The sequence below is a fragment of the Protopterus annectens genome, chromosome 1.part2, assembly GCF_019279795.1.
Source record: "Protopterus annectens isolate FY-2018-M chromosome 1.part2, PAN1.0, whole genome shotgun sequence".
Taxonomy (NCBI): domain Eukaryota; kingdom Metazoa; phylum Chordata; order Ceratodontiformes; family Protopteridae; genus Protopterus; species Protopterus annectens.
Window position 1 is genome coordinate 182,056,570 of NC_056727.1, and position 21,429 is coordinate 182,077,998.

The 21,429-nt window shown below is 43.6% G+C and overlaps 1 protein-coding gene across 3 annotated transcripts in view; it reads right to left on the reverse strand.

Annotated features, from left to right (window-relative positions):
• ANGEL2 (angel homolog 2) overlaps positions 1 to 21,429 on the reverse strand; it is a 1,508,489-nt gene that overhangs the window by 533,571 nt on the left and 953,489 nt on the right. For all 3 annotated transcript variants that reach the window (XM_044055504.1, XM_044055502.1, XM_044055503.1), the window contains exon 9: positions 19,613 to 19,792. In XM_044055504.1, the coding sequence (XP_043911439.1) occupies positions 19,613 to 19,792 (180 nt within the window). The remainder of the gene's footprint in view (positions 1 to 19,612; positions 19,793 to 21,429) is intronic.

Sequence of the window (21,429 nt, forward strand, 5' to 3'; positions counted from 1 at the left end):
GAACTTCTGAACAGCCTGTTCACTTTGATGTGATAGTACATATCTTGAAGATCTACTAAGCACATCCAATCGTCCTTTGTTAGCAGAGGCAAAATGGACTGAACTATGACTATCCAGAACCCTCAATTTTACACAAGCTGATTTAGTTCACCTAGATCTAGAACTGGTCTCGATTCCCTGGTCTTTTTTTGGCACCAAGAAGAATCTTGAGTAGATCCCAAATCCTCTCTCTGGTCTGTGGGACCTCCTGGATGTCGCTTTTTCTTAGCAGCTTTTCTATTTCTAATGCTGCAGCCAACCTCCCTTTAATTGGGTTGAACACCACAGATTATTTTCATTTTTGTAAGAGGAGTTTGGGAAAATCATACAACATAGCCTCTGGATACAATTTTTTGGACCCTGTAAAGTTTTGTTATAGATAGCCAGGATTTCTGGTGAAGACACAAACACCCCCCCCCCCGACTGCCTCCATATGGCAACAGTCGGGCCTCCCTTCAGCAGCACTGGTAGGGCTTATCCAAGAAGGTATCCCAGAATCCCTGTCACTGTTGCCCACCTTTGCCACAAGGGCAGCATCTTCCATTTAGAGCTCCTCCCTCTGCCCCCTAGGGCAACCATCACCACATTAGTCTTGAAAAGGACCCATGGATTTACGAAACCACATCTTTCTACCTCTCTGTTGATTCCTACAGAAAGGTCTTTGAGGAGTAGAAAAACATATACCCACGGCAGACAGGGTCTTTCATTCTTGCTCACATCTGGAGAATGTATCCTTTACTTTGGGGCCAAAGAAGAACTATCAATGGAAACACTGATGAACAAAGATTTAAAGGGCTCCACAAAATCTCACAGACACATCTAGGCACATCTCCTAATAGCTATACCTGAACCAGCTGACCCTAAGGTACCTTCTGCTGCATGGGAGATCAGCCTTATGGACGCATTAGAGACTGGAGTGTGGCCAGTTGAGAGACTATTTTGGTCCCTGGAAGACATGGACCCAGAAAGAGGTTTGGAATGCTCTCAAGCTAAGTCACTTTGTAACCTTGTAAAATGTGCCAAGTAAGTCAGCAACCAAAGTGCAAATGTCACTATACACATTGCTTACCAAATCTGTCCAAGGCCCTGGACTCCCTGTTAGGGGGATAGAGAGAAGAGCTCTGTTCTGCAAACTCTTTTTGGTAGCTGCTGCCACAACCATGACATCAACAGAGACTCCATTACTTCAGTGCGTCTTGTCTTTAGGAGGGGCTAAAAATTTATCAGGATGTTTAGAGATCATCTCCACAGTGTCCGGTTCTTTCCTCACCCAGCAAGAAACAAGAAGTATGAGTTTGTCAGCCAGGGGAGTCACCCAAGAAGTAGCCGTGCCAGACCTGAAAGCTTCCGGGAACATTGAATCTTCCTGAGAAGGGATATGGGAAGAGCAACCCCCTTTTTGCTTTAAAAGTTCTATAATGTCTCCAAAGCAGACACCTTCAGGTGGATATCTGGGAGATCCTCCCCTTCACTGAGATCAGTGTCCTCAGTGTGAGATTCCTGTGGGGAATCTAAGTGTCTCCTTTTACATGTCCTCTTCTAAGGGATCTCTTCAGTGTGATGGTTTGGGGAAGTACTGGAACAGGAAGGATGTCCTGAGAGACCAACTAGAGGCTTGGTCTGGCTGCCTGTCTCAATAGAAAGGATGAAAAAGGATCACAGCAGAGAATCGAGAAAGGCATAGTTGTCTAATTAGAGGATGGCACTGATGTCCTAGCTCTATATAAAGAGAAGGCTCTCAACACAACCTCGAAGGCAAAGCACCTGGGGAAGACTGAAGTTAATGGCAAAATCCCCCAATAACATACAAACTGTCGGCTCCTCCAACCCCACATGCACTGCACTTGAGGAAGCGGTTGGGCCTGAGCTCTCCAGTCCTGAAGCCTCGAGAGGCAGAGACAGCTCTGATAGCTTCGGAGTCAAATCTAGCCCCATGTACCTGGCACCAATGCTTTGGTTGCAAAAGGTTCAGCGCCAGGAGACTCAGGAAAGTCATTAGAGTTAAAGAGCGGACTGTCTTCGGATCTGATGAATTCCCCCCCAGGGATCTTGTATCAGAGGGGCTCCAATACAGTGGGATGAATCCGAGGAGGAGAAATTAATAGGGAAGTAGTCAAAGGTAGGCTCAAGGATTCAGTGCAAGTTGGAGCCAGAAGTATCCCCATCTGGATCTGAGCTCTGAGAAATTATATCATCTGATCCACATCAGCCTCAGATAAACTTCTGAAAGACATAAGAGAAGATGTGGAGGGTGGAGGTCTGGAACGTCTATGGGGGATCCCTCTAAGAAAGATGAAGGGAAATGAGAAGTGATCGGATCCAGTAGGTGTGGAGGCGTTCAGATCTGTGGTTGTTTAGCTTTAGAAGCTGTCAGATCTGAGAAGGTCAGATCCAACTTTTTAGACAACTTAGATGGCGGCTCTAAGGAAGGAGATGATGAGGAAGTACAAGCTGGTGACCTCTTGTGAGCCTCTTTATCTTTTGGAGCAGTCTGGTTTCCCCTTGTCCACCTTCTTAGAAGAGGTTTGGGCCCCAGCAGTCAAAGTAGTAGTAGTAAAAGGGAAAAGGCCCTTTAATAGCAGCTTGTTTCTCCAGTCAGTGAAAGCAGAGCAAATAGAGCAATCTGCATCAAGATGAGTGGATCCCAAACAATACATGCATTCCCTGTGGGCATCTGAGTTTAGGATTTTATGCCCACAGGTGATGCTTTTTTTAAATCTGGTAGGCTTGTCAGCCATATGGAACTAACTCCACAATAACCAAAATTACAGCAGAGGAAAGCGACTTAAAAGTTATGTACTTACCATAACTTGGCATCTGTGTTGCCCTTTTTTCATTTTTCCTCATGAATGGGTTACGGATCCGATCCTCAGATCAGATCTGGCCGCATTTACAAGAGCTATGATATAAATTTCGAGCTCCTCCCTCGACCCATAATGCTTTATTCCACCCCCAGCTCCTCAGATCCAGTTTGCTGCCTTACTGCCCAGTGTATTAGAGAGACAAAACAGACACAAGAAAAGACTTGAGGCTCAAACCTGGAAAATAAAGGTTCCATTATCATCCACAGATCCATCTACGAATAACAAGGATGGGGGATGGCTGGGAGAGAAGGTGTGGAAGAATGAAAATGGACAATACAGATGCCAAATTATGGGAAGTACACAACTTCTAAATCTGATGTTGTCCTTTTCGTTATTCCTCATGAAAAGGTCAGAGGTCCCAGCTATGAAACTCTTGGGAGGCTCTCACGGAAGGACATGATGCCAGAGCACTGTCAAATCAAAGGAAGTTCTGCTTCTGGAGACCATATCCAATTTGTAATGTGTAACGAAGGTATGAGTCTTTGACGAAGTGGCTGCAGCACAAATATCCTCAATGGAAGTTCTCGATGAGAAAGCAGAGGAAGTAGCCATAGATCTAGTGGAATGACCTCTAGGACGACGAGGCAATTCCAAATCTTTTTGAGAATAAATCAGCAAACCGCAATCAGTAATCCACTTACCCAAAGTAATTTTGTAAACTGCTTCACCTACGCAGTAAGGAGAAAAGGATACACATAGCTGATCAGACTTCCTCTACTGTTTTGTTCTGTAAAGATAAAAATGTAGTTATCTATGAACAACAAGAAGATTCAGCATATATTCATCCTTTATTAGTAAAGTTTGTAAAGAAAACTAGCAAACATAATGGCCTAATATTAGTCTCCGTGACCACTTTTGGCAGAAAGAAAGGTTGGTTCATAGAGACATCTATCTTAATGAAAAATAATGTAAGGAGGCCTAGCCAATAAGGCCTGGAACTCAGAAATTCTTTTGACTGAAGTGATAGTTCAAAAAAGATTGTTTTCCAATAAAGAAACTTCATATCACATTTGTTTGCCAGTTCAAAGGGATTCTTAGTTAACCCCTGGAGGACCACCGTGAAATCCCAGGGAGGAGAGGGATCCTTTACTGGAGGTCTAAGGAGAACATTTTCCTTCATGAAAGCTTTACATAATCTGGAAGTTGCCAGAGAAAGGGATTAGTTTCCAGAGTGAAAGTTGAATATGGCTGCTAACTGAAATTTAAAAGACAAATTAGCTCCTTTCTTAAAAAAAGAGTGGTGAGGAAAAGGAGGCTGTCCAAAGTCAGAGCTGAGAAAGGATCAATATTCTCTTTGGAAGCCCATATAGAGAATCTTTTCAAGTCCATTTGCTTCTGTAGACTTTCCTGGTGGAGGCCTTCTGGGAGGCCAAGATAATGTCATGAACTGGGGAAACACCCTGGAACATCTTAGTATCATGGGAAGTGAAGAAACTATGCTGTCAGCTCAAGGGCATGGAGACTGGGAAGTTGAATTTCTGATGGGTGAGATAGGAGATCCTTAGTAGGCTCCAGTATCCATGAAGGACATTTCAAGTGAGACCAAAGGAAGGGGAACCATACCTGTGGAGGCCAGAAAGGGGAAATGAGGATGACTGAGCTCTTCAGCCTGCCTGATTTCTGTAGAGACTTTGGGATCAGTAGAAGACGAAGACGGGGGGGGGGGGGGTAGGCAGAGAGGAGACCTGTTGGCCAATCATGAATTATAGCATCCCTCACATCCCTCAGCGACTCCCCTGGAGAGGGGATCAGAGCAAAGTACCTGCTGTACTTCTTGTTGAGGGGACAAGGCTGGCCCCAGTGGCTGAAAATCATGTTCGCTACTGTTTGATTGAGGGACCACTCATGAGGAATCAGACTGGACCTGATGACTCTGTGCCAGCATGTTGGTTTTCCCCAGTATGCGAGCTGCAATTAGAAAGCGGTCTGAAGAGATTACCCATTCCCAGACCCTCATGACCTCCCTGCACACTGGGTAGGAATGGGAGCCTCCTTTTTTTGCTGATGTATCAGTCTATTGACAGGTTATCTGTGTATACCGCAATAGTCACTAAGGGAAGAACGTCCTGAAAAGCTTACAACATTAGAAGGACTGCTTTCATCTCTAAGACACTGATATTCAATTTGGTCTCCAAGGAGGACCACGTGCCTTGGACTATCTTGCCCTTTAAATGCCCCCCCCCCACTCCACTTGAGAAGCATCCATGGTGACTGTGACTACTGGGGGGAGGAAGAGAGAACGGCCTGCCCAAAAACTGGTTATTTGATTGGATCAGTCAGTGAATATGACATTTGCAAATTTGAGTGAGTTTGATGGGAACAGATAGATGCTAGTAAAAGATAGACCACTTTACTGCCAAAATCCACTGGAGGATTCACATGAAAAACCCTGCTAGAGGAACTACAATATTAGAAGTTGACACTGACCCAACAGTTTGCAGCATTAGTTTCACTGGAGGGGATGGACGAGACAGCAAGACCCAGGCCTGATTTCTCAAAGATGTGATGCGATGAAGAGGTAACGAAGCAATTAAGTCAAAGTATCCAGTTGAGTTCCTATAAATTCTAGAGTCTGTACAGGAGTCAGCTTTGATTTGTCAAGATTTATCATAATGCCTAGGTTGTTGGAGATCTGAAGCAAGTAATCCCTGGCTTGTAGAAGTTGTTGTCTGGTTGGGGCAGTAAGGAGTCAATTGTCGAGATAAGGAAACATCTGGAATCCTCTGCGAATCAGGAGAGCTGCCATGACCTTCCATGCATTTGTTAGAACACCGGGGGGGGGGGGGGCTGTGTTGAGTCCTAAGGGCAGTGCTCTGAATTAATAATGACTGACTCCCAGCTAAAAGCGCAGGAGTGTCTTGTGCCCGTCTAGTTTGATATGATAGTATGCATCCTGGAGATCTATAGAGCACATCCAATTGCCCTGGTGCAGAAGAGGCTGGATGGACCGAACTGTAACCATTCGGAACTTTGACTTCTTTACGTAATGATTTAGATCACTTAGATCCAGAATTGGTCAAGGTCCCCCTGATTTCTTTGGCACTATAAAGAAGCAGGATTAAGTTTCAAATCCTATTTGTTCAGGTGGGACGTCCTGGATGACTCTCTTTTGTAGCCACTTTTGAACCTCTTGAGTTGCCTGCTACCTCTGGCAAGGTGAAACATCGGGTTGATTCTTCCTTGTGACAGGAGATTGAAGGGAAAAGGGAATGTAGTAACCTCTGGATATTATACATCGTACCCGTGCATTCTTTGTAAGATTTGTCCAGGCATCCAGGTGTAGGGAAACATGGCTGCTGACTACCTCTATAGTTGGACAGTTGGGCCGTGCTTCAGGAGTGCTAATAGGGACTATCAGAGAAGTCTCTGAAGTCCTGATTCTGCAGACCCCCTCTGCCTCTGGGGCGACGTCTACCACTGAAACATCCTCTTCTCTCTCTGGAGGAAGTATCCCCGCTTGAATCCTGAAAAGGTCTCAAATTTCGGGAACCACATTTTATTACCACCTCGCTGGTTCCTATAAAAGGAGCTGTGACATCCCACCTCTGGACTAGTAATCAAGGAGTCTCAATCCTCACCATGGACACCAGTGAGGGAAGTTCACTTGGAACAAAAATAGATACACAGAGTATTTCCAGATGCAGCTCTCTTTACCAAGCACAATTTCCCTTAAGAGCATACAGGAAACACACTCCTGTCCTGGGGTTGGGTTTCCCTCTCCCTCACCAGGCCCTAAATAAGATTCCACACTAACCACAGCTGTGGAGTTGAGTCCTTAAGCTGAGTGTTCCAAGCCTCTCTGTGAAACAAGTGCTTTGTGTCCAAAGTAGCTCACACACAAACACCCACACCTGAGAAAGGCTGGCACAGATTTACCAGCTGTTCCCTCTGCCCAGACTATAGGGTAGATACTGCTGCCAGAACACCCCAAAGCCAGCTACTCTAATGCTCTTACCAGGGTGTATAATTTTACTTAGTAAAATTAATACTCATAAAAATGGAAGTTTGACCAATGCAGGAAGGGTTTCAGAAGCGGCCACAGTGTCACAAAATAAAAGTGTTCTCAAATGTTAAAATATTCTCTAAAAGACCAGCCATAATGACAATTTTAAATCTATTTAAAATAAATAATGAACATGAAAATACTAACACCAGAGTTTCAGTCACAAGAAATATTAAAAATAACACAGATGGATAGATTCACACAGATTATAAAAAACAGTACTTAACTAATCTCACTATATTTAACTGACAGATCTAAAGAACAACTATGTCCTGGTTACTTACTAAAGCAAGACACATTCAGTGCCAAATTTACCTCTCTTCCCCGCAAAGGACCAATCAGAATACTAGTAGATTGCCAGGCACCCAATATTACTGCTGCACAGGTTAAAACAGCACTGTCCAAGGGCAATAATACAGCTTCTATGGGACCTGACAATATCCCTGGCTGTGTTCTACATGACCGACAGAGTGAACTGACACCTCGCCTGTGTGCCCTGCTCAATCACAGCCTCACCTCAGGCTTTGTCCCTACCAAATGGAGCACTGCTATAGTCATCCCTCGACACAAAGGAGGAGCGATGACAGACCCTGGGAACTACAGCCCCATTAGCCTGACAAGTCTGATATGCAAAGCTATGGAACGCATGATCATGGACCTAATAAACAAGCATATAGGGAACCTCCAAACTCTGTTCCCACACAGCTTGGTTTTGTGAAGGGTAGATCATACCTGCTCAATTTGGTTGATTTCTTTGAGTCGGTCACCAGAGCTGTGGATGAAGGCAAGGTGGTTCATACAGCCTACCTTGGTCTGGCCAAGGCCTTTGATACAATTCCCCACTCAGGAATCATAGAAAAACTCACGAAGCTAGGCATCAACCCCTATATCACTAGGTGGGTTGCAAACTGACTCACAGATAGAACCCACAGTGTGAAAATAGCTGACTCCAAGTCAGACTGCTGACCAGTCATGAGTGGGGTCCCATAAGGATCAGTCCTGGGTCCTCTTCTGTTTGGTATCTACTTCTCAGAAGTCCAGTCCAACACAAAGGGACTCTGGCTGACAAAGTTTGCACACTATTGTAAGTTAGGAGCCATTATTAACTCCCTAAGTGATGTTGACATCCTACAGAAAGGCCTCATGGAGACCAATGACTGGTGTCAGAACCATTTATTTATTTATTTATTTTATTTATTTTTATTTTACATTTGTTGACTGGGCTAGTCTAGCTGGATATATTTCCATTTTCAGTAGAGGCCCGGGGAGAAAAGCTCCACATAAATTTTAACAAAAGGTCAAAAATAGACAATCAAATTGACAAATCATCATAAATGGCGAGACAATAAAAAAAAAAAAACATGGCCTTAAGCTCAATGCCAAAAAATGTGTCATCATCCCCTTTGTGAAAAACCCAGTTCTCATGAACTACCACATCGATGGTTGTCCATTGAACACAGAAGGCATCATCAGATCTGGGAACACAGGTTGACAGCAATCTCTCTTTTGACCACCACACTGCCACTGTGGTCAGAAAGTCCTTCTATGTGGCACATCTCATTACTAAGGGTTTTTCATCCAGGAAGAAAGAGGTCATGGTCTCCCTCTACGCTTCCCTCATTAGGCCAGTCATTCAGTACAATGCCCCATTTGGCATGTATTTCACTAGACACCTGCAACAGCTGGAGAGACTGCAAAGTACTTCGCAAAGAGGATCTTTAAACACTTGTCCTATATAGACAGACTCAAAAAACTCCAATGCCAAAAAATGTCATCATCCCCCTTGGGAAAAACCCGGTTCCCTTGAAGTACCACAATGATGGTAGCCCACTGAACACAGACGGCATTATAAGAGATCTGGGAACGCAGGTTGACAGCAACCTCTCTTTTGACCACCACGTTGCCACTGTGGCTGTGGTCAGAAAGTCCTATGTGGCACATTTCATGGGTTTTGTATCCAGGAAGAGACAGATCATTGTCTCGCTCTACTCTTCCCTCATTAGGCCAATCATAGAGTACAATGCCCCATTTGGCATGTGCCTCACTGGACATCTGCAACAACTGGAGAAACCACAAAAATACCTCACAAAGAGGATCCTAGGCCTTAAACTTGACTTGTCCTATATAGACAGACTCAAAAAACTCTAACTATTCTGTCTCATATCGCCTACTTACAGGCGATCTCTGCTTGACTTACAAAGCCATGTCTGACCCAGCTCTGTTAGAAATGCTACATCTAAAGAAATCCCAATCCCTCCACACAACACACTCCAGAGACCTCAACCTCATTACCACAATCAACAGAACAAGCTGGAGGGACAGGTTCATAACCCGGAGACTGCCCATGCTATGTAATAGACTTCCCATACATGTCAAACAGAGCACTTCACTGGCCCTCCAAGTGGAATCTTGATGAGTGAATGAAAAAAAAGAAAATTCACCCCAGGGATCACTCCAGTGGCTCCACTTGACAGAGGCACTGGAAACTAAGGTCGGGTAGCACAATGCCAGGGTAATCCTATGGGCAGGGCTGGGCTTGTAAAGGCTCCAGGGCCATTAGCCTAGTACACACCTATGATGAAGTGGGTGAGTGATCCTCCTTTGTCAGGTTTCAAAAATGAACTGCCCCGAGACCTCTCTCTCATCTAGTACTGAAACATTATTTCAGTGCTGGATTACAGAATGACAACACTTATGTCTGCTCATCTGACTCTGGTTCACACACTACCCCCTTTACTAGAAAATAAACCAGAATCTAGCACATATGTGTCATCATACACACAAACAGAGCTTTGCTAAGATGTGTTATAGCATCTGGAAGCCATACAATCCATTTCAACACTTTCACCCTTCCAGGGTAGCAATTAGTTCACTACAAAGGACAATACAGCAGGATTCCTAGTACTTGTTTTCACCGATATTTTGTATCTGGCTGCAATCAGAACTTAAGATACAATCTTTATGGCCTAAATCAGGTAATTTAATTTCAGACTATTTTTTTCAAAGTTAGCTGGACTGAGATGAACCTTCTCTTCCAGCATCCTCTGTTACAATATATTAATTTCCACAGTTACAATACAATCTGACATAAAGGTGTATTTTTTTTCTGTCCAGCAGGACCCACTGCTGGTAAATTTTTAACACAAGCAACTTTACAAATACATTTCCAACACAAACGCCTGTACAAATCAGTTTAACATACAAATGACACAATTCTTTACAACTCCAGCTAGATTGGCATATGTTACACATCCACTGACCTCACATCATCATATCTCTCCCCCCTTTGAAGACTCAAGCTAGTTTTTCAAGTGACACTTGAGAAACTTGACTTGAGGGACATGAGCCTGTCTGGGAACATTAACACATACCCTGTCTTGAGATCCATCTGCACTGGCATTGCTGACTCCATTACAGTGCTTCGGTCTTTCCTTCCTGCGGGTAAGTGTATCCTTCACTGATGGCCTGAACAAGTAGGAGCCATCAAAGGGGGCAATAACAAAAGGAGTCTTGATTCCGCAAAGTCACATAGCCTCATCCAGGCATGTCAGCAACCTTCTGTTTAAAGGTTTCCAGGATGTCTCCAAAGGAGACATCAGCAGGTGATGATTGAGGGATTCCTCTCCCTCATCAAATTCAGTGTCTTCCATGTCAGACTCCACAGGTCCCTTACAAAGTCATTCTGCCTTATTTGACTATCCTTAGATCTGGAGGGTTCCTGCTTTCTTTTTGGAACCTCTCTGCCACTGTTTTTAAAGATCTCCTTACCAGCATTTTGCTGAGACTATTTAATAGAAAATGTTTGAGAGAAGCTGGATTAACTTATGCTATAGTCTGGGATGACTGTATAAATACTTGAAAGACTAAGAAACTTTGTATATGCTATCAGGTTTTCTTAGGTACAGCAGGCTGGTTCTCAGGGAAACCATGAGCTGTGCCAAACACATCCTCCAATGTTGACAGCACTTGAGGGATGGGAGCTGGCTGTGGGAAGTTCTGTTGTAACAGCTGACAGTATTTTCTGAGGGACTGAGAAAAGTACAGTTTTGTACCTACCATAAATGTAGATGTTCGAAGATCCACATTGCTGCAGTCCTAACACTAGGGTAGTCCGCTGTCCCAGTCGGCCCGAATAACAAAGTATAAGGCTGATGTCGGTCAGGGCGCATTAGTCTGACGTCAGGACGTCAGGGTACAAATGTGCATGACCGACGTCATATCCTCAGTCTTTTCTTGCCCCAGATGTCAGAAGACCCTAAAAAGATAAGGCCAAAACCAAAAAACACCAAACACTCCTGTACCAAATATATATACAATATATACAGTGTACAAAAGTACAACCCCACCCCCACAACCACCCCTAAACACAGAGGGGAAGGAGGGAGGGTAAATTGGACTGCAGCAATGTGGATCTTCGAACATCTACATTTATGGTAGGTACAAAACTGTACTATGTTCTTCATCCCACATTGCTGCAGTCCTAACACTTGGGTAGAATCCCAAAGCTGAGGTAAGGGAGGCTGGCAAATCATAAAGAAGCTGGAGCTGTCAACATGCCCTGCAAAATAGCCGTGGCAAAACCAGCCCTAGATTTAGAGTAGAGAGGAAGGTGGTAATGCTTAGAGAAAGTATGCACTGAACTCCAAGTAGCTGCCTCCAAAATATCCTTAGTTGCCACCCCCCTTAGAAATGCTGTTGAAGTGGCAGTAGCCCTAGTGGAATGAGGCCTAATCCCAGCTGGAATCTCCTTGCCATGATGGGAATAACAAAATGCAATGCAAAACCCAATCCACTTAGAAATAGTTTGTTTTGACACAAGCTTGCCCTGAGAACTCAAAGCAAAAGAAACAAACAACTGCTGAGACTGCCTAAAATCCTTAGTCCTGCTTAAATAATAACGCAACTGCCTGTGTACATCTAAAGTGTGCAAAATCTTTTCCCCCTTATTTTGGGGATCTGAATAAAAAGTGGGCAAATGAATAGTTTGGTTTAAAGCCACACTAGAGACCACCTTAGGCATAAAGGAAGGATTAGTACGTAATGATACCCTATCCTTATGGAAAATCAAAAAAGGCTCAACCGCCATAAGGGCCTGCAATTCAGAAACCCTTCTTGCAGAAGTAATGGCCAACAAAAAAGCAGTCTTCCATGACAAGTATTTCAATTCAGCAGTAGCCGCAGGCTCAAAAGGTTGTAGAGTAAGTTTCTCAAACACAAAATTGAGGTCCCAAGCAGGAGTAGGAGCTCTACGTGGGGGTCTTATATTCTTTGCCCCTCTAAGAAATTGCTTGAACAAAGGATGAGAAAACAATGGTGGGTCACAATCATAGTGAGCTGAAATCGCTGCAGCATGAAACTTAATGGAAGAGAAAGACAAACCTTTGTCCAATAACTCAGTAAGATACTGAAGAGCCATACTCAAATTAGGCTCAGAAACCTCCAAATCCTTTGCTGCACTCCAAAATAAAAATCTCTTCCATTTTTCTGCATACACTTTCCTTGTACTAGGTCTTCTGGCTTCCATAATCACATTCAAAACTTGTTGAGGAAGCTGAGACCTGCTGTGTTTCAAAACAGAATATGCCAGGCTGTTAGATGAAGAGAGTGAAGCTTGGCATTGAGCAGATGACCGTCCCTCTGAGACAATAGGTGCGGAATCAAAGGTAAAGGCCATGGAGGCTTCCTTACCAGACTCCTCAGTAATGGGTACCAGTGTTGCCGAGGCCAATCTGGAGCTATTAAAATCATCCTTGGCTTGTCTTGTCTGACCTTTAGGAGTACCTTTGGGAGGAGAGGCAGAGGTGGAAAGGCATACACATGAAGATTTTTCCAACTGAAAGAAAGAGCATCCACTTTCCAAGCTGTGTGATGAAACCTTTTCGTGCAAAACTTTGGCAGCTGGTGGTTTAGTGGAGAAGCGAACAGATCTATGTCTGGAGTTCCCCATGACACTGTCAATTTTTGAAATACATGAAGATCCAGTTTCCACTCGTGGGGATCCATGATTTGCCTGCTTAACACATCTGCTAAGGAGTTCTGTGCTCCCGGCAGAAACCTTGCCTGAAGATTTAGTTGCAAGCTGAGCGCAGCCTCCCACAAAATCATTGCTTGCCTGCATAGAGGATAAGAATGAGTTCCCCCTTGTTTGTTGATGTACCACATGACAGTTGTGTTGTCTGTTAGAATCAACACCTGCCCTGGAAGAAGTAACTCCTTGAAAGCCATTAATGCAAACTGGACTGCTAACATTTCCTTCATGTTGATATGTAGATGCTGTAGTCTGGCAGGCCACTTGTCTTGTATCCACTTTCCATTCAGATGAGCTCCCCAAGCTATGTCTGAGGCATCTGTCGTAAGAATTTGACTCGCCTCTGGCCGGGTCACAGAGAGTCCCTTGTTTAGGTGACATTCCTGAGCCCACCACAAAAATTCCTTGAATGCAAGGTATTATTTGAATGACAGTGTCCAAATCCTGGCAGTGCTGTGTCCATACATTTTGAGATACCATTGCAGCTTCCTCATATGCAGTTTGGCATTGGGAAGCACCAGAATACAAGATGCCATGAACCCTAAGGCTTGAAGGACTGTCCTTGCAGTCAGCCCGGACTGAAGAGATAGTTGATGGAAGTAAAGAGACAGATTCTTTTGTTTGTCCGGGGTTAAAAAGGCCATCTGGGCTGCTGTATTCAGTCTCACACCCAGAAAGCACATGTCTTGAGAGGGTACTAGACTGGACTTTATTTCGTTCACAGAATACCCCAGGCATCTTAGCACTGCTATCACATATTCCAAATGCTGAAGAAGGTCTTCCTTTTCTTGAGCCAGAATCAGGCAGTCGTCCAAGTAAGGATAGATTTGTATGCCTTTTATCCTGAAGTAAGCTATCACTGGAGCCAGAACTTTTGTGAACACTCTGGGCGCAGTAGATAAGCCAAAGGGCAATGCAGAGAACTGATAATGAGAATTCCCAGCTCGAAAACGCAGATACTTCCTGCAACTTAGTCTGATAGGCACATGAAGGTAAGCCTCCTTGAGATCTAAAGTTACCATCCAATGATCTTTTTCCAGCAGGGGTAAAAGCTGTTGCAACGTCAACATCTTGAACTTGGGAATGTCCAGATAAGTGTTGAGGATAGACAAATCCAAAATTGGTCTCCACGTGTTCCCCTTCTTTGGTACTAGGAACAGGCGAGAATAAAATCCTAGGCCCCTTTCTGGCACAGGAACCGGCTGAATGGCCCCTATTTGGAGTAACAGAGAAATTTGCTTGTGAGCCTCTTTCCTTTGTAGAGGAGGAATGTCTGGCATGCCTTTGAATGGAGGCAAGGTATGGAAATAAAACCTGTAACCGTGGTGAATGATATCCAATACCCATCTGTCTTGGGTAATGAAACTCCAATTTTCTTTGAAAAGTGCCAACCTTCCTCCCAAAGGTGCTGCCAGACGAGAAGGCTCTGGCAGCTGAAAAGGCAGGTCATTGGGTCTGTTTACGAAAGGACTGACCCCTGCCCTCACCAGAAGACTGAGCAGGTGAACTCCCTGTTCTAGGCCTAAAAGAACCTTGAGCTCTGCCCCTGCCACGCCTAGACCTACCCCTAGACTGGGAATCATAAGAAGGATATGTCCACCCCTTAGTAGGCCAGTTTCTACTAAACTTCGGAGGCTGAACCTGCAAAAAATCTTTAACAGTCTGCATAGACTTAGCCTTGTCCTCCATTTTCTTTAAAACTGCTTCCACAGGCGAACCAAACAACACATCAGATTGTAACAGAGCATCTAAAATCCTTGTCTTAACATGCTCAGCCAAATTCTGATCCCTCAACCAGGCGTGCCTGCGAAGAACAGAACCAGTGGCAGCCACCCTCGAAGAGGCCTGTACAGCATCAAAACCACATTGCAAAGAATGCTTACCCACCTGTTCAGAAACATGAACTAAATCCTGCAACTCTTTACACTCAATACCTTCCGCCAGAGCATCCACCTTAGACTTCAATTGTGAAAGGAGATAATTCTGGTATTTTAACATGTGGAACTGGCAATTCAAAGCCCTCACGGCTAAAGTGGAAGAAGTATACACCTTCTTTCCCCATCTATCCAACGCCCTTGCCTCTTTATCTGGAGGAACAGGGTTTTTAACAACAGAAGCCTTAACACCCTTAGGCCCCTGAGAAACGGTTTCTGGGTCTGCCCTAGGACTCTTAAAAAGATACTTATGAGCTTCAGGCACCCTATAATACCTATCCGGTTTAACTGGGGCAGGAGGCAAAGAATCAGGGTTCAGGGAAGCCTCTGCAAAAACATCTTCTACCACATCCAGAACTGGAGGTATAGCCAAAGGCCTGTGCTGGGGTAAAAACAAAAATTCCCTTAGCCTTTTCCTGGAATCAGAAAAATCTTGACCTTCCCATTTAAAATGCTCCCTCATGGAATGAAGAGTCTCTGAAAAAGAAAAATCCTCAGGAGGAGAAGCCGAAGGAGTAGAATCATCTACATCAGAATCAGAATAAGGAGGATACTCCTGCAAGTCTTCAGCCGAAGACTCAGAAGCCTCCGAACACTGCTCAAAACTCTCAAGCTCAGGTTCCACCCTAGGCCTCTTATCAGGAGGGGGCATAGAACCTCTAATCATAGTAATCAAATCTTCTGCCATTTTAAGCATATGTTTCTTAGGCAGAGACCCTGAAGAACTAGGAGAAACCCCCACTGAAGTTAAACCTGGTCTGCCTCTCGAAGAAGCCTTGGAAACAGAAGGGGAGGGCCTAACCACCTTAGGAAGAGAGGGGAGAACAGCTACCTGAGAAGCCCCCTCAGCCTGGCCTACCTCCTGAGAGGAAACATCCTGTAACAGTAAAGTCTCTCCCTGAGACTGCAAAGAGACTTCTGGCAGAACCTCCGGCTCCACCGAGCCCTCTAAAGAACCGACGTCTGGGACAGACGGTTCTTCCAACCTAGGCTTTGCTGCTTTGTCCTTGCGCTTTTTTGACGAAGCGGGCGTCGGAGCATCCGACGGCATTTTATAATTACAACGCTTCCCAAAACTAACCTGGCACAGTCTAGCCTTCTCTTAATAGTGCGTTTGTTAAATCTAGCACAAGAGCGACATCCAACAACGTCGTGCTCAGGCCCTAAGCAAGGTATACACAAGGTATGGTAATCCCTATGAGGTATCTGCTTCCCACAAGAAATACAATTATTTACTTTTTCTGACATCCGGTTAAATACTGAGGCAAGAAAAAAACAAAATATTCCCCAACGGGGTACTTAGCCAACTTTGATTCGGTCTGAAACTCCGACTTCAGAAAATTTCAGAACGCCAACCTGCACTCGCAAAACTGCTTCTGCATCGGACCATGCGGCAAAAAAGACTGAGGATATGACGTCGGTCATGCGCATTTGTACCCTGACGTCCTGACGTCAGACTAATGCGCCCTGACCGACGTCAGCCTTATACTTTGTTATTCGGGCCGACTGGGACAGCGGACTACCCTAGTGTTAGGACTGCAGCAATGTGGGATGAAGAACATCCTCAGTATTCTTCAAATAAAAACACTGGGGCATTCTGGAAATAGTCTCACAGAAAGAGAACCCCTGACAGAGAGATTCAGATAACACGTTCTCCTCAGAGTCTGATTTGAGGTGAAAACACTATCTGTCCCATCACATTCATCTCCAGATTCAGTCTCTTGAATCTCTTCAGAACAAGAGGACTACCTTTTTTGTTTTACCAGAAACCACTTGATAAGGGTCAATAATCTGTACAAGACCTCAAGACAGACAAAATACTCCTTTCCAGTGAAGCTGGAGCAGATGATAAATGTTCAGCTTGCTGTTTCTTTTTGACGAAAAAGTTGAGGCAACTAGGATTATTAGTGGCAGTAAGTTTCCCCCAGGAATGGGCACAACATTCTGGCTAAGGGGCACCTTTCCCTGCCCCTTTCCCCCAGTACAGACAAGAGTGTTTCTCCCTTGCCCACTGACTAGACCTCTACACCCATGTAGGAAGTGGCTAACACCCAGTTCCTAGTGGGATCTGGGAAAAAGATGCGTGGTTTGAGAAATCAGCTTTGGTCACAGCAGAGTCACCCAGCTGTGTCTGAAGCACACTGCTAGCCTCCTGGGGTGACAAAGGTTGTTTGGTTAACTTTTTGTGGCAGGAAGAAGTACCAACCATGGAACTGGTATTTTGTTCCATGGTCAAGCTGAAAATGGTGACTCTTTCCTGGGGGAACTAATCAGCACAAGCTGCTAAAACTTAGACAGTAAAAAGTCACTTTTTTCAAGTAATAACACAGTAAAAAGCACTTCAGTACTCAATGTCAGTCCCAAAAAGAAAATAAGCACCCCCTTATCATTTAAACCTACAGTAAAAGTCACATGACAGCCAACAAAAACACAATTTCCCAGCATAAAATACTTTCCTAAACAGGAAAGTTTAATAAAAATGCAAAATATATGTGGATGTTTTTCTCCCCAGAAAGAACTCATCTGCCTAACAATGTAACAGCACAAGACCACCTTCAATACTTGAAAGCCTGCACAGGAATGCTCTGAAGAGCTTGGCTCCCAAACTTGTCTCTAAGGCAGCTCAGGCCAAGCTGCCTACTGGTTTGGGTGCATGGAAGGTGCCCTGAAGCTTTGGAAGCTGGCCTGCTGTTACACTCTTACCTGGATATAATCCCATAAGCTTAGGCTACTGCCGCAGTGATCAATATGATGAACACATTTATTTCCAGTGATCAGTATGAACACAATTCTTTCCAACATCAAAGAAACTAAACCAAAAAGGCATACAACTTCAGAAATGAGAGATAAAATTATCTATTACAAAATGTACTTATGTTAGTAGTCTTTTTTTTTTCCAGTGAACTGAAAGGAGATAGGAAATTCACCCCAGAGATCACTTCTGTGGCTCTGCTTGACAGGGGCACAGGAAAATAATTTTCTTGGGTGGCAAAAGCCAGGGTACCGTTTGGCTAGGCTTATATAGGCCCTAGGGCCAATAGCCTAGTACCTACCTTTGAACCTAAGAAGCATTCAAGGTAGCTGTGGAGAAAACATCTGCATAACTCAAATGTATTAGTACTAGTTTGGCTCAGCTTCTGGGACTGTAGGATCTGAGAGAACTTCAGTCTGAATTTAAAATTTCTAATGTTCCATCCAAAACTGACATGCATTCTGATAAGCTGAAAGTCATTATTTTAAGCAGCCTGACATGCAAAGGAGAAGAAAAAAGTGCGACATCTTCAATAGACCATGACAAGGCATCTTACTGTTTTGTGATTAACTTGCTCTGGGCAGAAGGAAAGGAGAATGGAAGGAGAATTACAACGGTCCTTAGGTTAAGGCCCTGCCTCCTTATGTCATCCATCAGGTCCTGAGAGGCTTGGACAAAGAGCACTATTCCCATGAAACGGGTATCCAAGATGTTTTACTTGAACTCCATTCAAAAGGAGGACAGTTTCAGCCACGCCAAACAATGCAAGCACATAGCTGAGCTTGCCTGAGGGTCTGGCCACTATCAGCACAGTCTAGAGTTACAGAAAGCTTACTGGAATCCTGTTGTACTTTGCAAACAGAGTCTCAATGAGTTCCTCCTTGAGCCCAGACATAGAGATGAAATGAAGTCTTCCACGGCTTGATTCACTGCAGAACACAAACATGATAGTGCAAAAAAACTTCTGTCACGGCCATATCTGTCTAGTGTAATGCAATAAAATAGTTTGGTCTGTACAGCCTGTAATGTACAAAAGAGATCGCATTTGAGTCAACTCTATGATGTGTGGTGGGAGGCTCTACTCATTCAGAACAAGGATTTTATAAAGTTGTAGTCCATACAAGAAGAGTATTAGAGTTCCATACTGTCAGGATACTATTCTTAGAATCAGCTTCATAGGGAGATAAGCCATGGTTCTTCTGCCTTTTTCTTAGGATACTCATTCAAGCACTATGAGGCCAATTCATATCAGACTGTGCAAGCCTGAAAGCTCCCCAGAGGAAGGGACATTTGTGGAACAACTATAAGCAGTGAGAACTCATTACTACTATTTGTGTCAGAGACAACAGACTCCATTTTCAGTCCTAAGAAGAGCCTGAGATGGGCAACGTCCCATGCACCCAATTAACTCCGGAGGTAAGCTTGAGCAACATCTTATACAAGGTGAATTTGGTCAGGAGATTGTCAGCTGTTAAGGCTGTTGGTTTGAGGTTGTGTAGAAATTTTCTACTACAGACAGATGGTGCAGGTTGGAAAGAGAAGGGTGCAGTGTATATAACTCCTATTCTTCCTGAAATTCCTCTAACTCTTTACTCAGATTAATACAGTCCATTTGTTTACGGTACCCTGGTGGTATGGCAGTAGCATTGTTACCTCACAGCAAGAGGTTCTCCCGTTCGATTCTTGGCTGGGCTTGGGCATGCCTTCTATGTGGAGTCTGCATGTCTTCCCCGCGGTTGGGTAGCGTTCGAAAGACATGCATGTGTAAATGGGCGTGCCTTTGTTGAAGGTTTAGCATCGAGCTGACACCTCGGCGTTTCGTAAAAATCTACTGCCAATCATTAGCGGACTGGAGTTCTGCTGTGGCTACCCCTTACCGGGAAAAGCCGAAAGACAAACAACCCTGCATTTAAAAATGTATATACAAGTTAATGAAGAATTTCAGGTTTATAAAATTTCAGAAATACTTATTACAAAACGGGTAAAACTCACCATCTTTTTTTTCAGCAAGTTTTTCAGAATAACTACACTTTTCTTTCATTATCTGCGCAGTGGATGATGACTGGGGTTCTACTGTGGTCTCAGCAGCAGAGTCTTCTGGATGCTTGGGCTGGTCTTGTTGACTGGCTGCTATGTGCTGGTCCTTGTTAAACTCATTCATGTTATTTTCAGCTACAGTGAAACAGAAATGTATGTTTGAAGAGCAATATAAAATAAGTCCTGTTTGCCATGTAAAGTAAAACACAAACACTGATTTTTTTGTACAGATAAAGGTCAAAGTAATATGCAATCTCTGCAGTCAGTATGCCAAAAGTAAAACTAAAATGCAGTAAAGGACTAAAATGTTACAACGAATTCCCAGCCTTCCCAGAACATACATTCTTTCCATAAATAACAATCAAACAGCAGTCATCTTAATTCTTTGTTGCCATGGAATGTCAGTACCATGTAGTTTTATGTACATGATTCTGGCGGCAGAGATAAAAAGACCCTACAACTAAGAGGAATGCATTGATGCAGATCCTGCACATATACAGTGATATGAAAGAGCATCTTGCATGCTGCACACTATCACTGTGATGGCCATAACCACATTAGTACTTTTTTAACAAAAAAGATTCAGAGAAACTCAGAAAAAGGAAAGAAAAATGACATAAAAGACATGTTAGCAAATTAGACACATTGTCTGCTTTTTTTAAGCCTGCCCAGTCTTGCATTCATTTTTATACCACAAATTAGTTTCTTATTTATGAATTATAGGTTCATATTAGGCTTAGCCAATTATCCCAGGTGAGAATCAAAACCTGTACTTTGTGTCTGTAAGGTAAACACCTTAACCATTATGCCAACCTCCATCCTCACACAATTCACAGCCTTCTGGACCAAAGTCAAGTATGTAACCTGTTGTGCCACTAACACACTGCTCCCCCCCCCCACCAACTTATCAAAGATAAGCATCTATACACTCTGCAAGACCTTGTGCTCTATTTATGGACCCATTCATCTCTGAATTTCTATCAAAGTGCTGTAACTTCATCTCTCTCTTTCACAGAAAGTAAGAGTTAAATACATTTACTGCTTGTACCCTAGCAACCTACAGGAATGTTGTACACTATACCTTTTCCTTTCTTTCTTTGTAATTCATTTGCACTAAAGAAAAAAACTAAATTACTAGACTGAATGATTCCAGTTTTCTGGTACATTTCCTTACAGTGAAATAATTCCAGAGGTGCAGCTGAATCGTGCGCCCATTGTGAATTATACCATTGTACTTCTTAAACAAAGAAATGTCTGAAGGAAAATATATTTGTTTTTCAGTTTTGGCAGAAGTTACTTAATTTCTGCTCATTAACCCTCTAAATTATACTGGTGCTGCAGTCAACTACTCACATCTGCCCACTTATGTTCCCCAGCTACACACTAGCTCCTACTACAACCTAACAACACTTCTGCAAACAAAAGCTGGTCTAATTCCTCTGATTTACTTGACAACCTGTCACTTCTTTATCCCAACTCCACTAACACACAAATCTGCCACTCAGCACAAAGGATTGAGGATCCAAACCATTAATGAGCAGCTTCCTGTAACCAAAAGTACAGGGTTTAATTCCTTCCACATCCATCTGCTTGCTGTGTGACTGACAAATTCACTTAATTCTCACAGGTTGTGTGTAGTGGGCTTACCCATTAACACACAAAATAAAATAAAAGCATGGTTTCTTTGAAAATAACGCTATCCTACACTGAAATGCATGTCATTTTATACAAAAGGATAGGAATAATGATACTATGAAAACACCAACTATGCT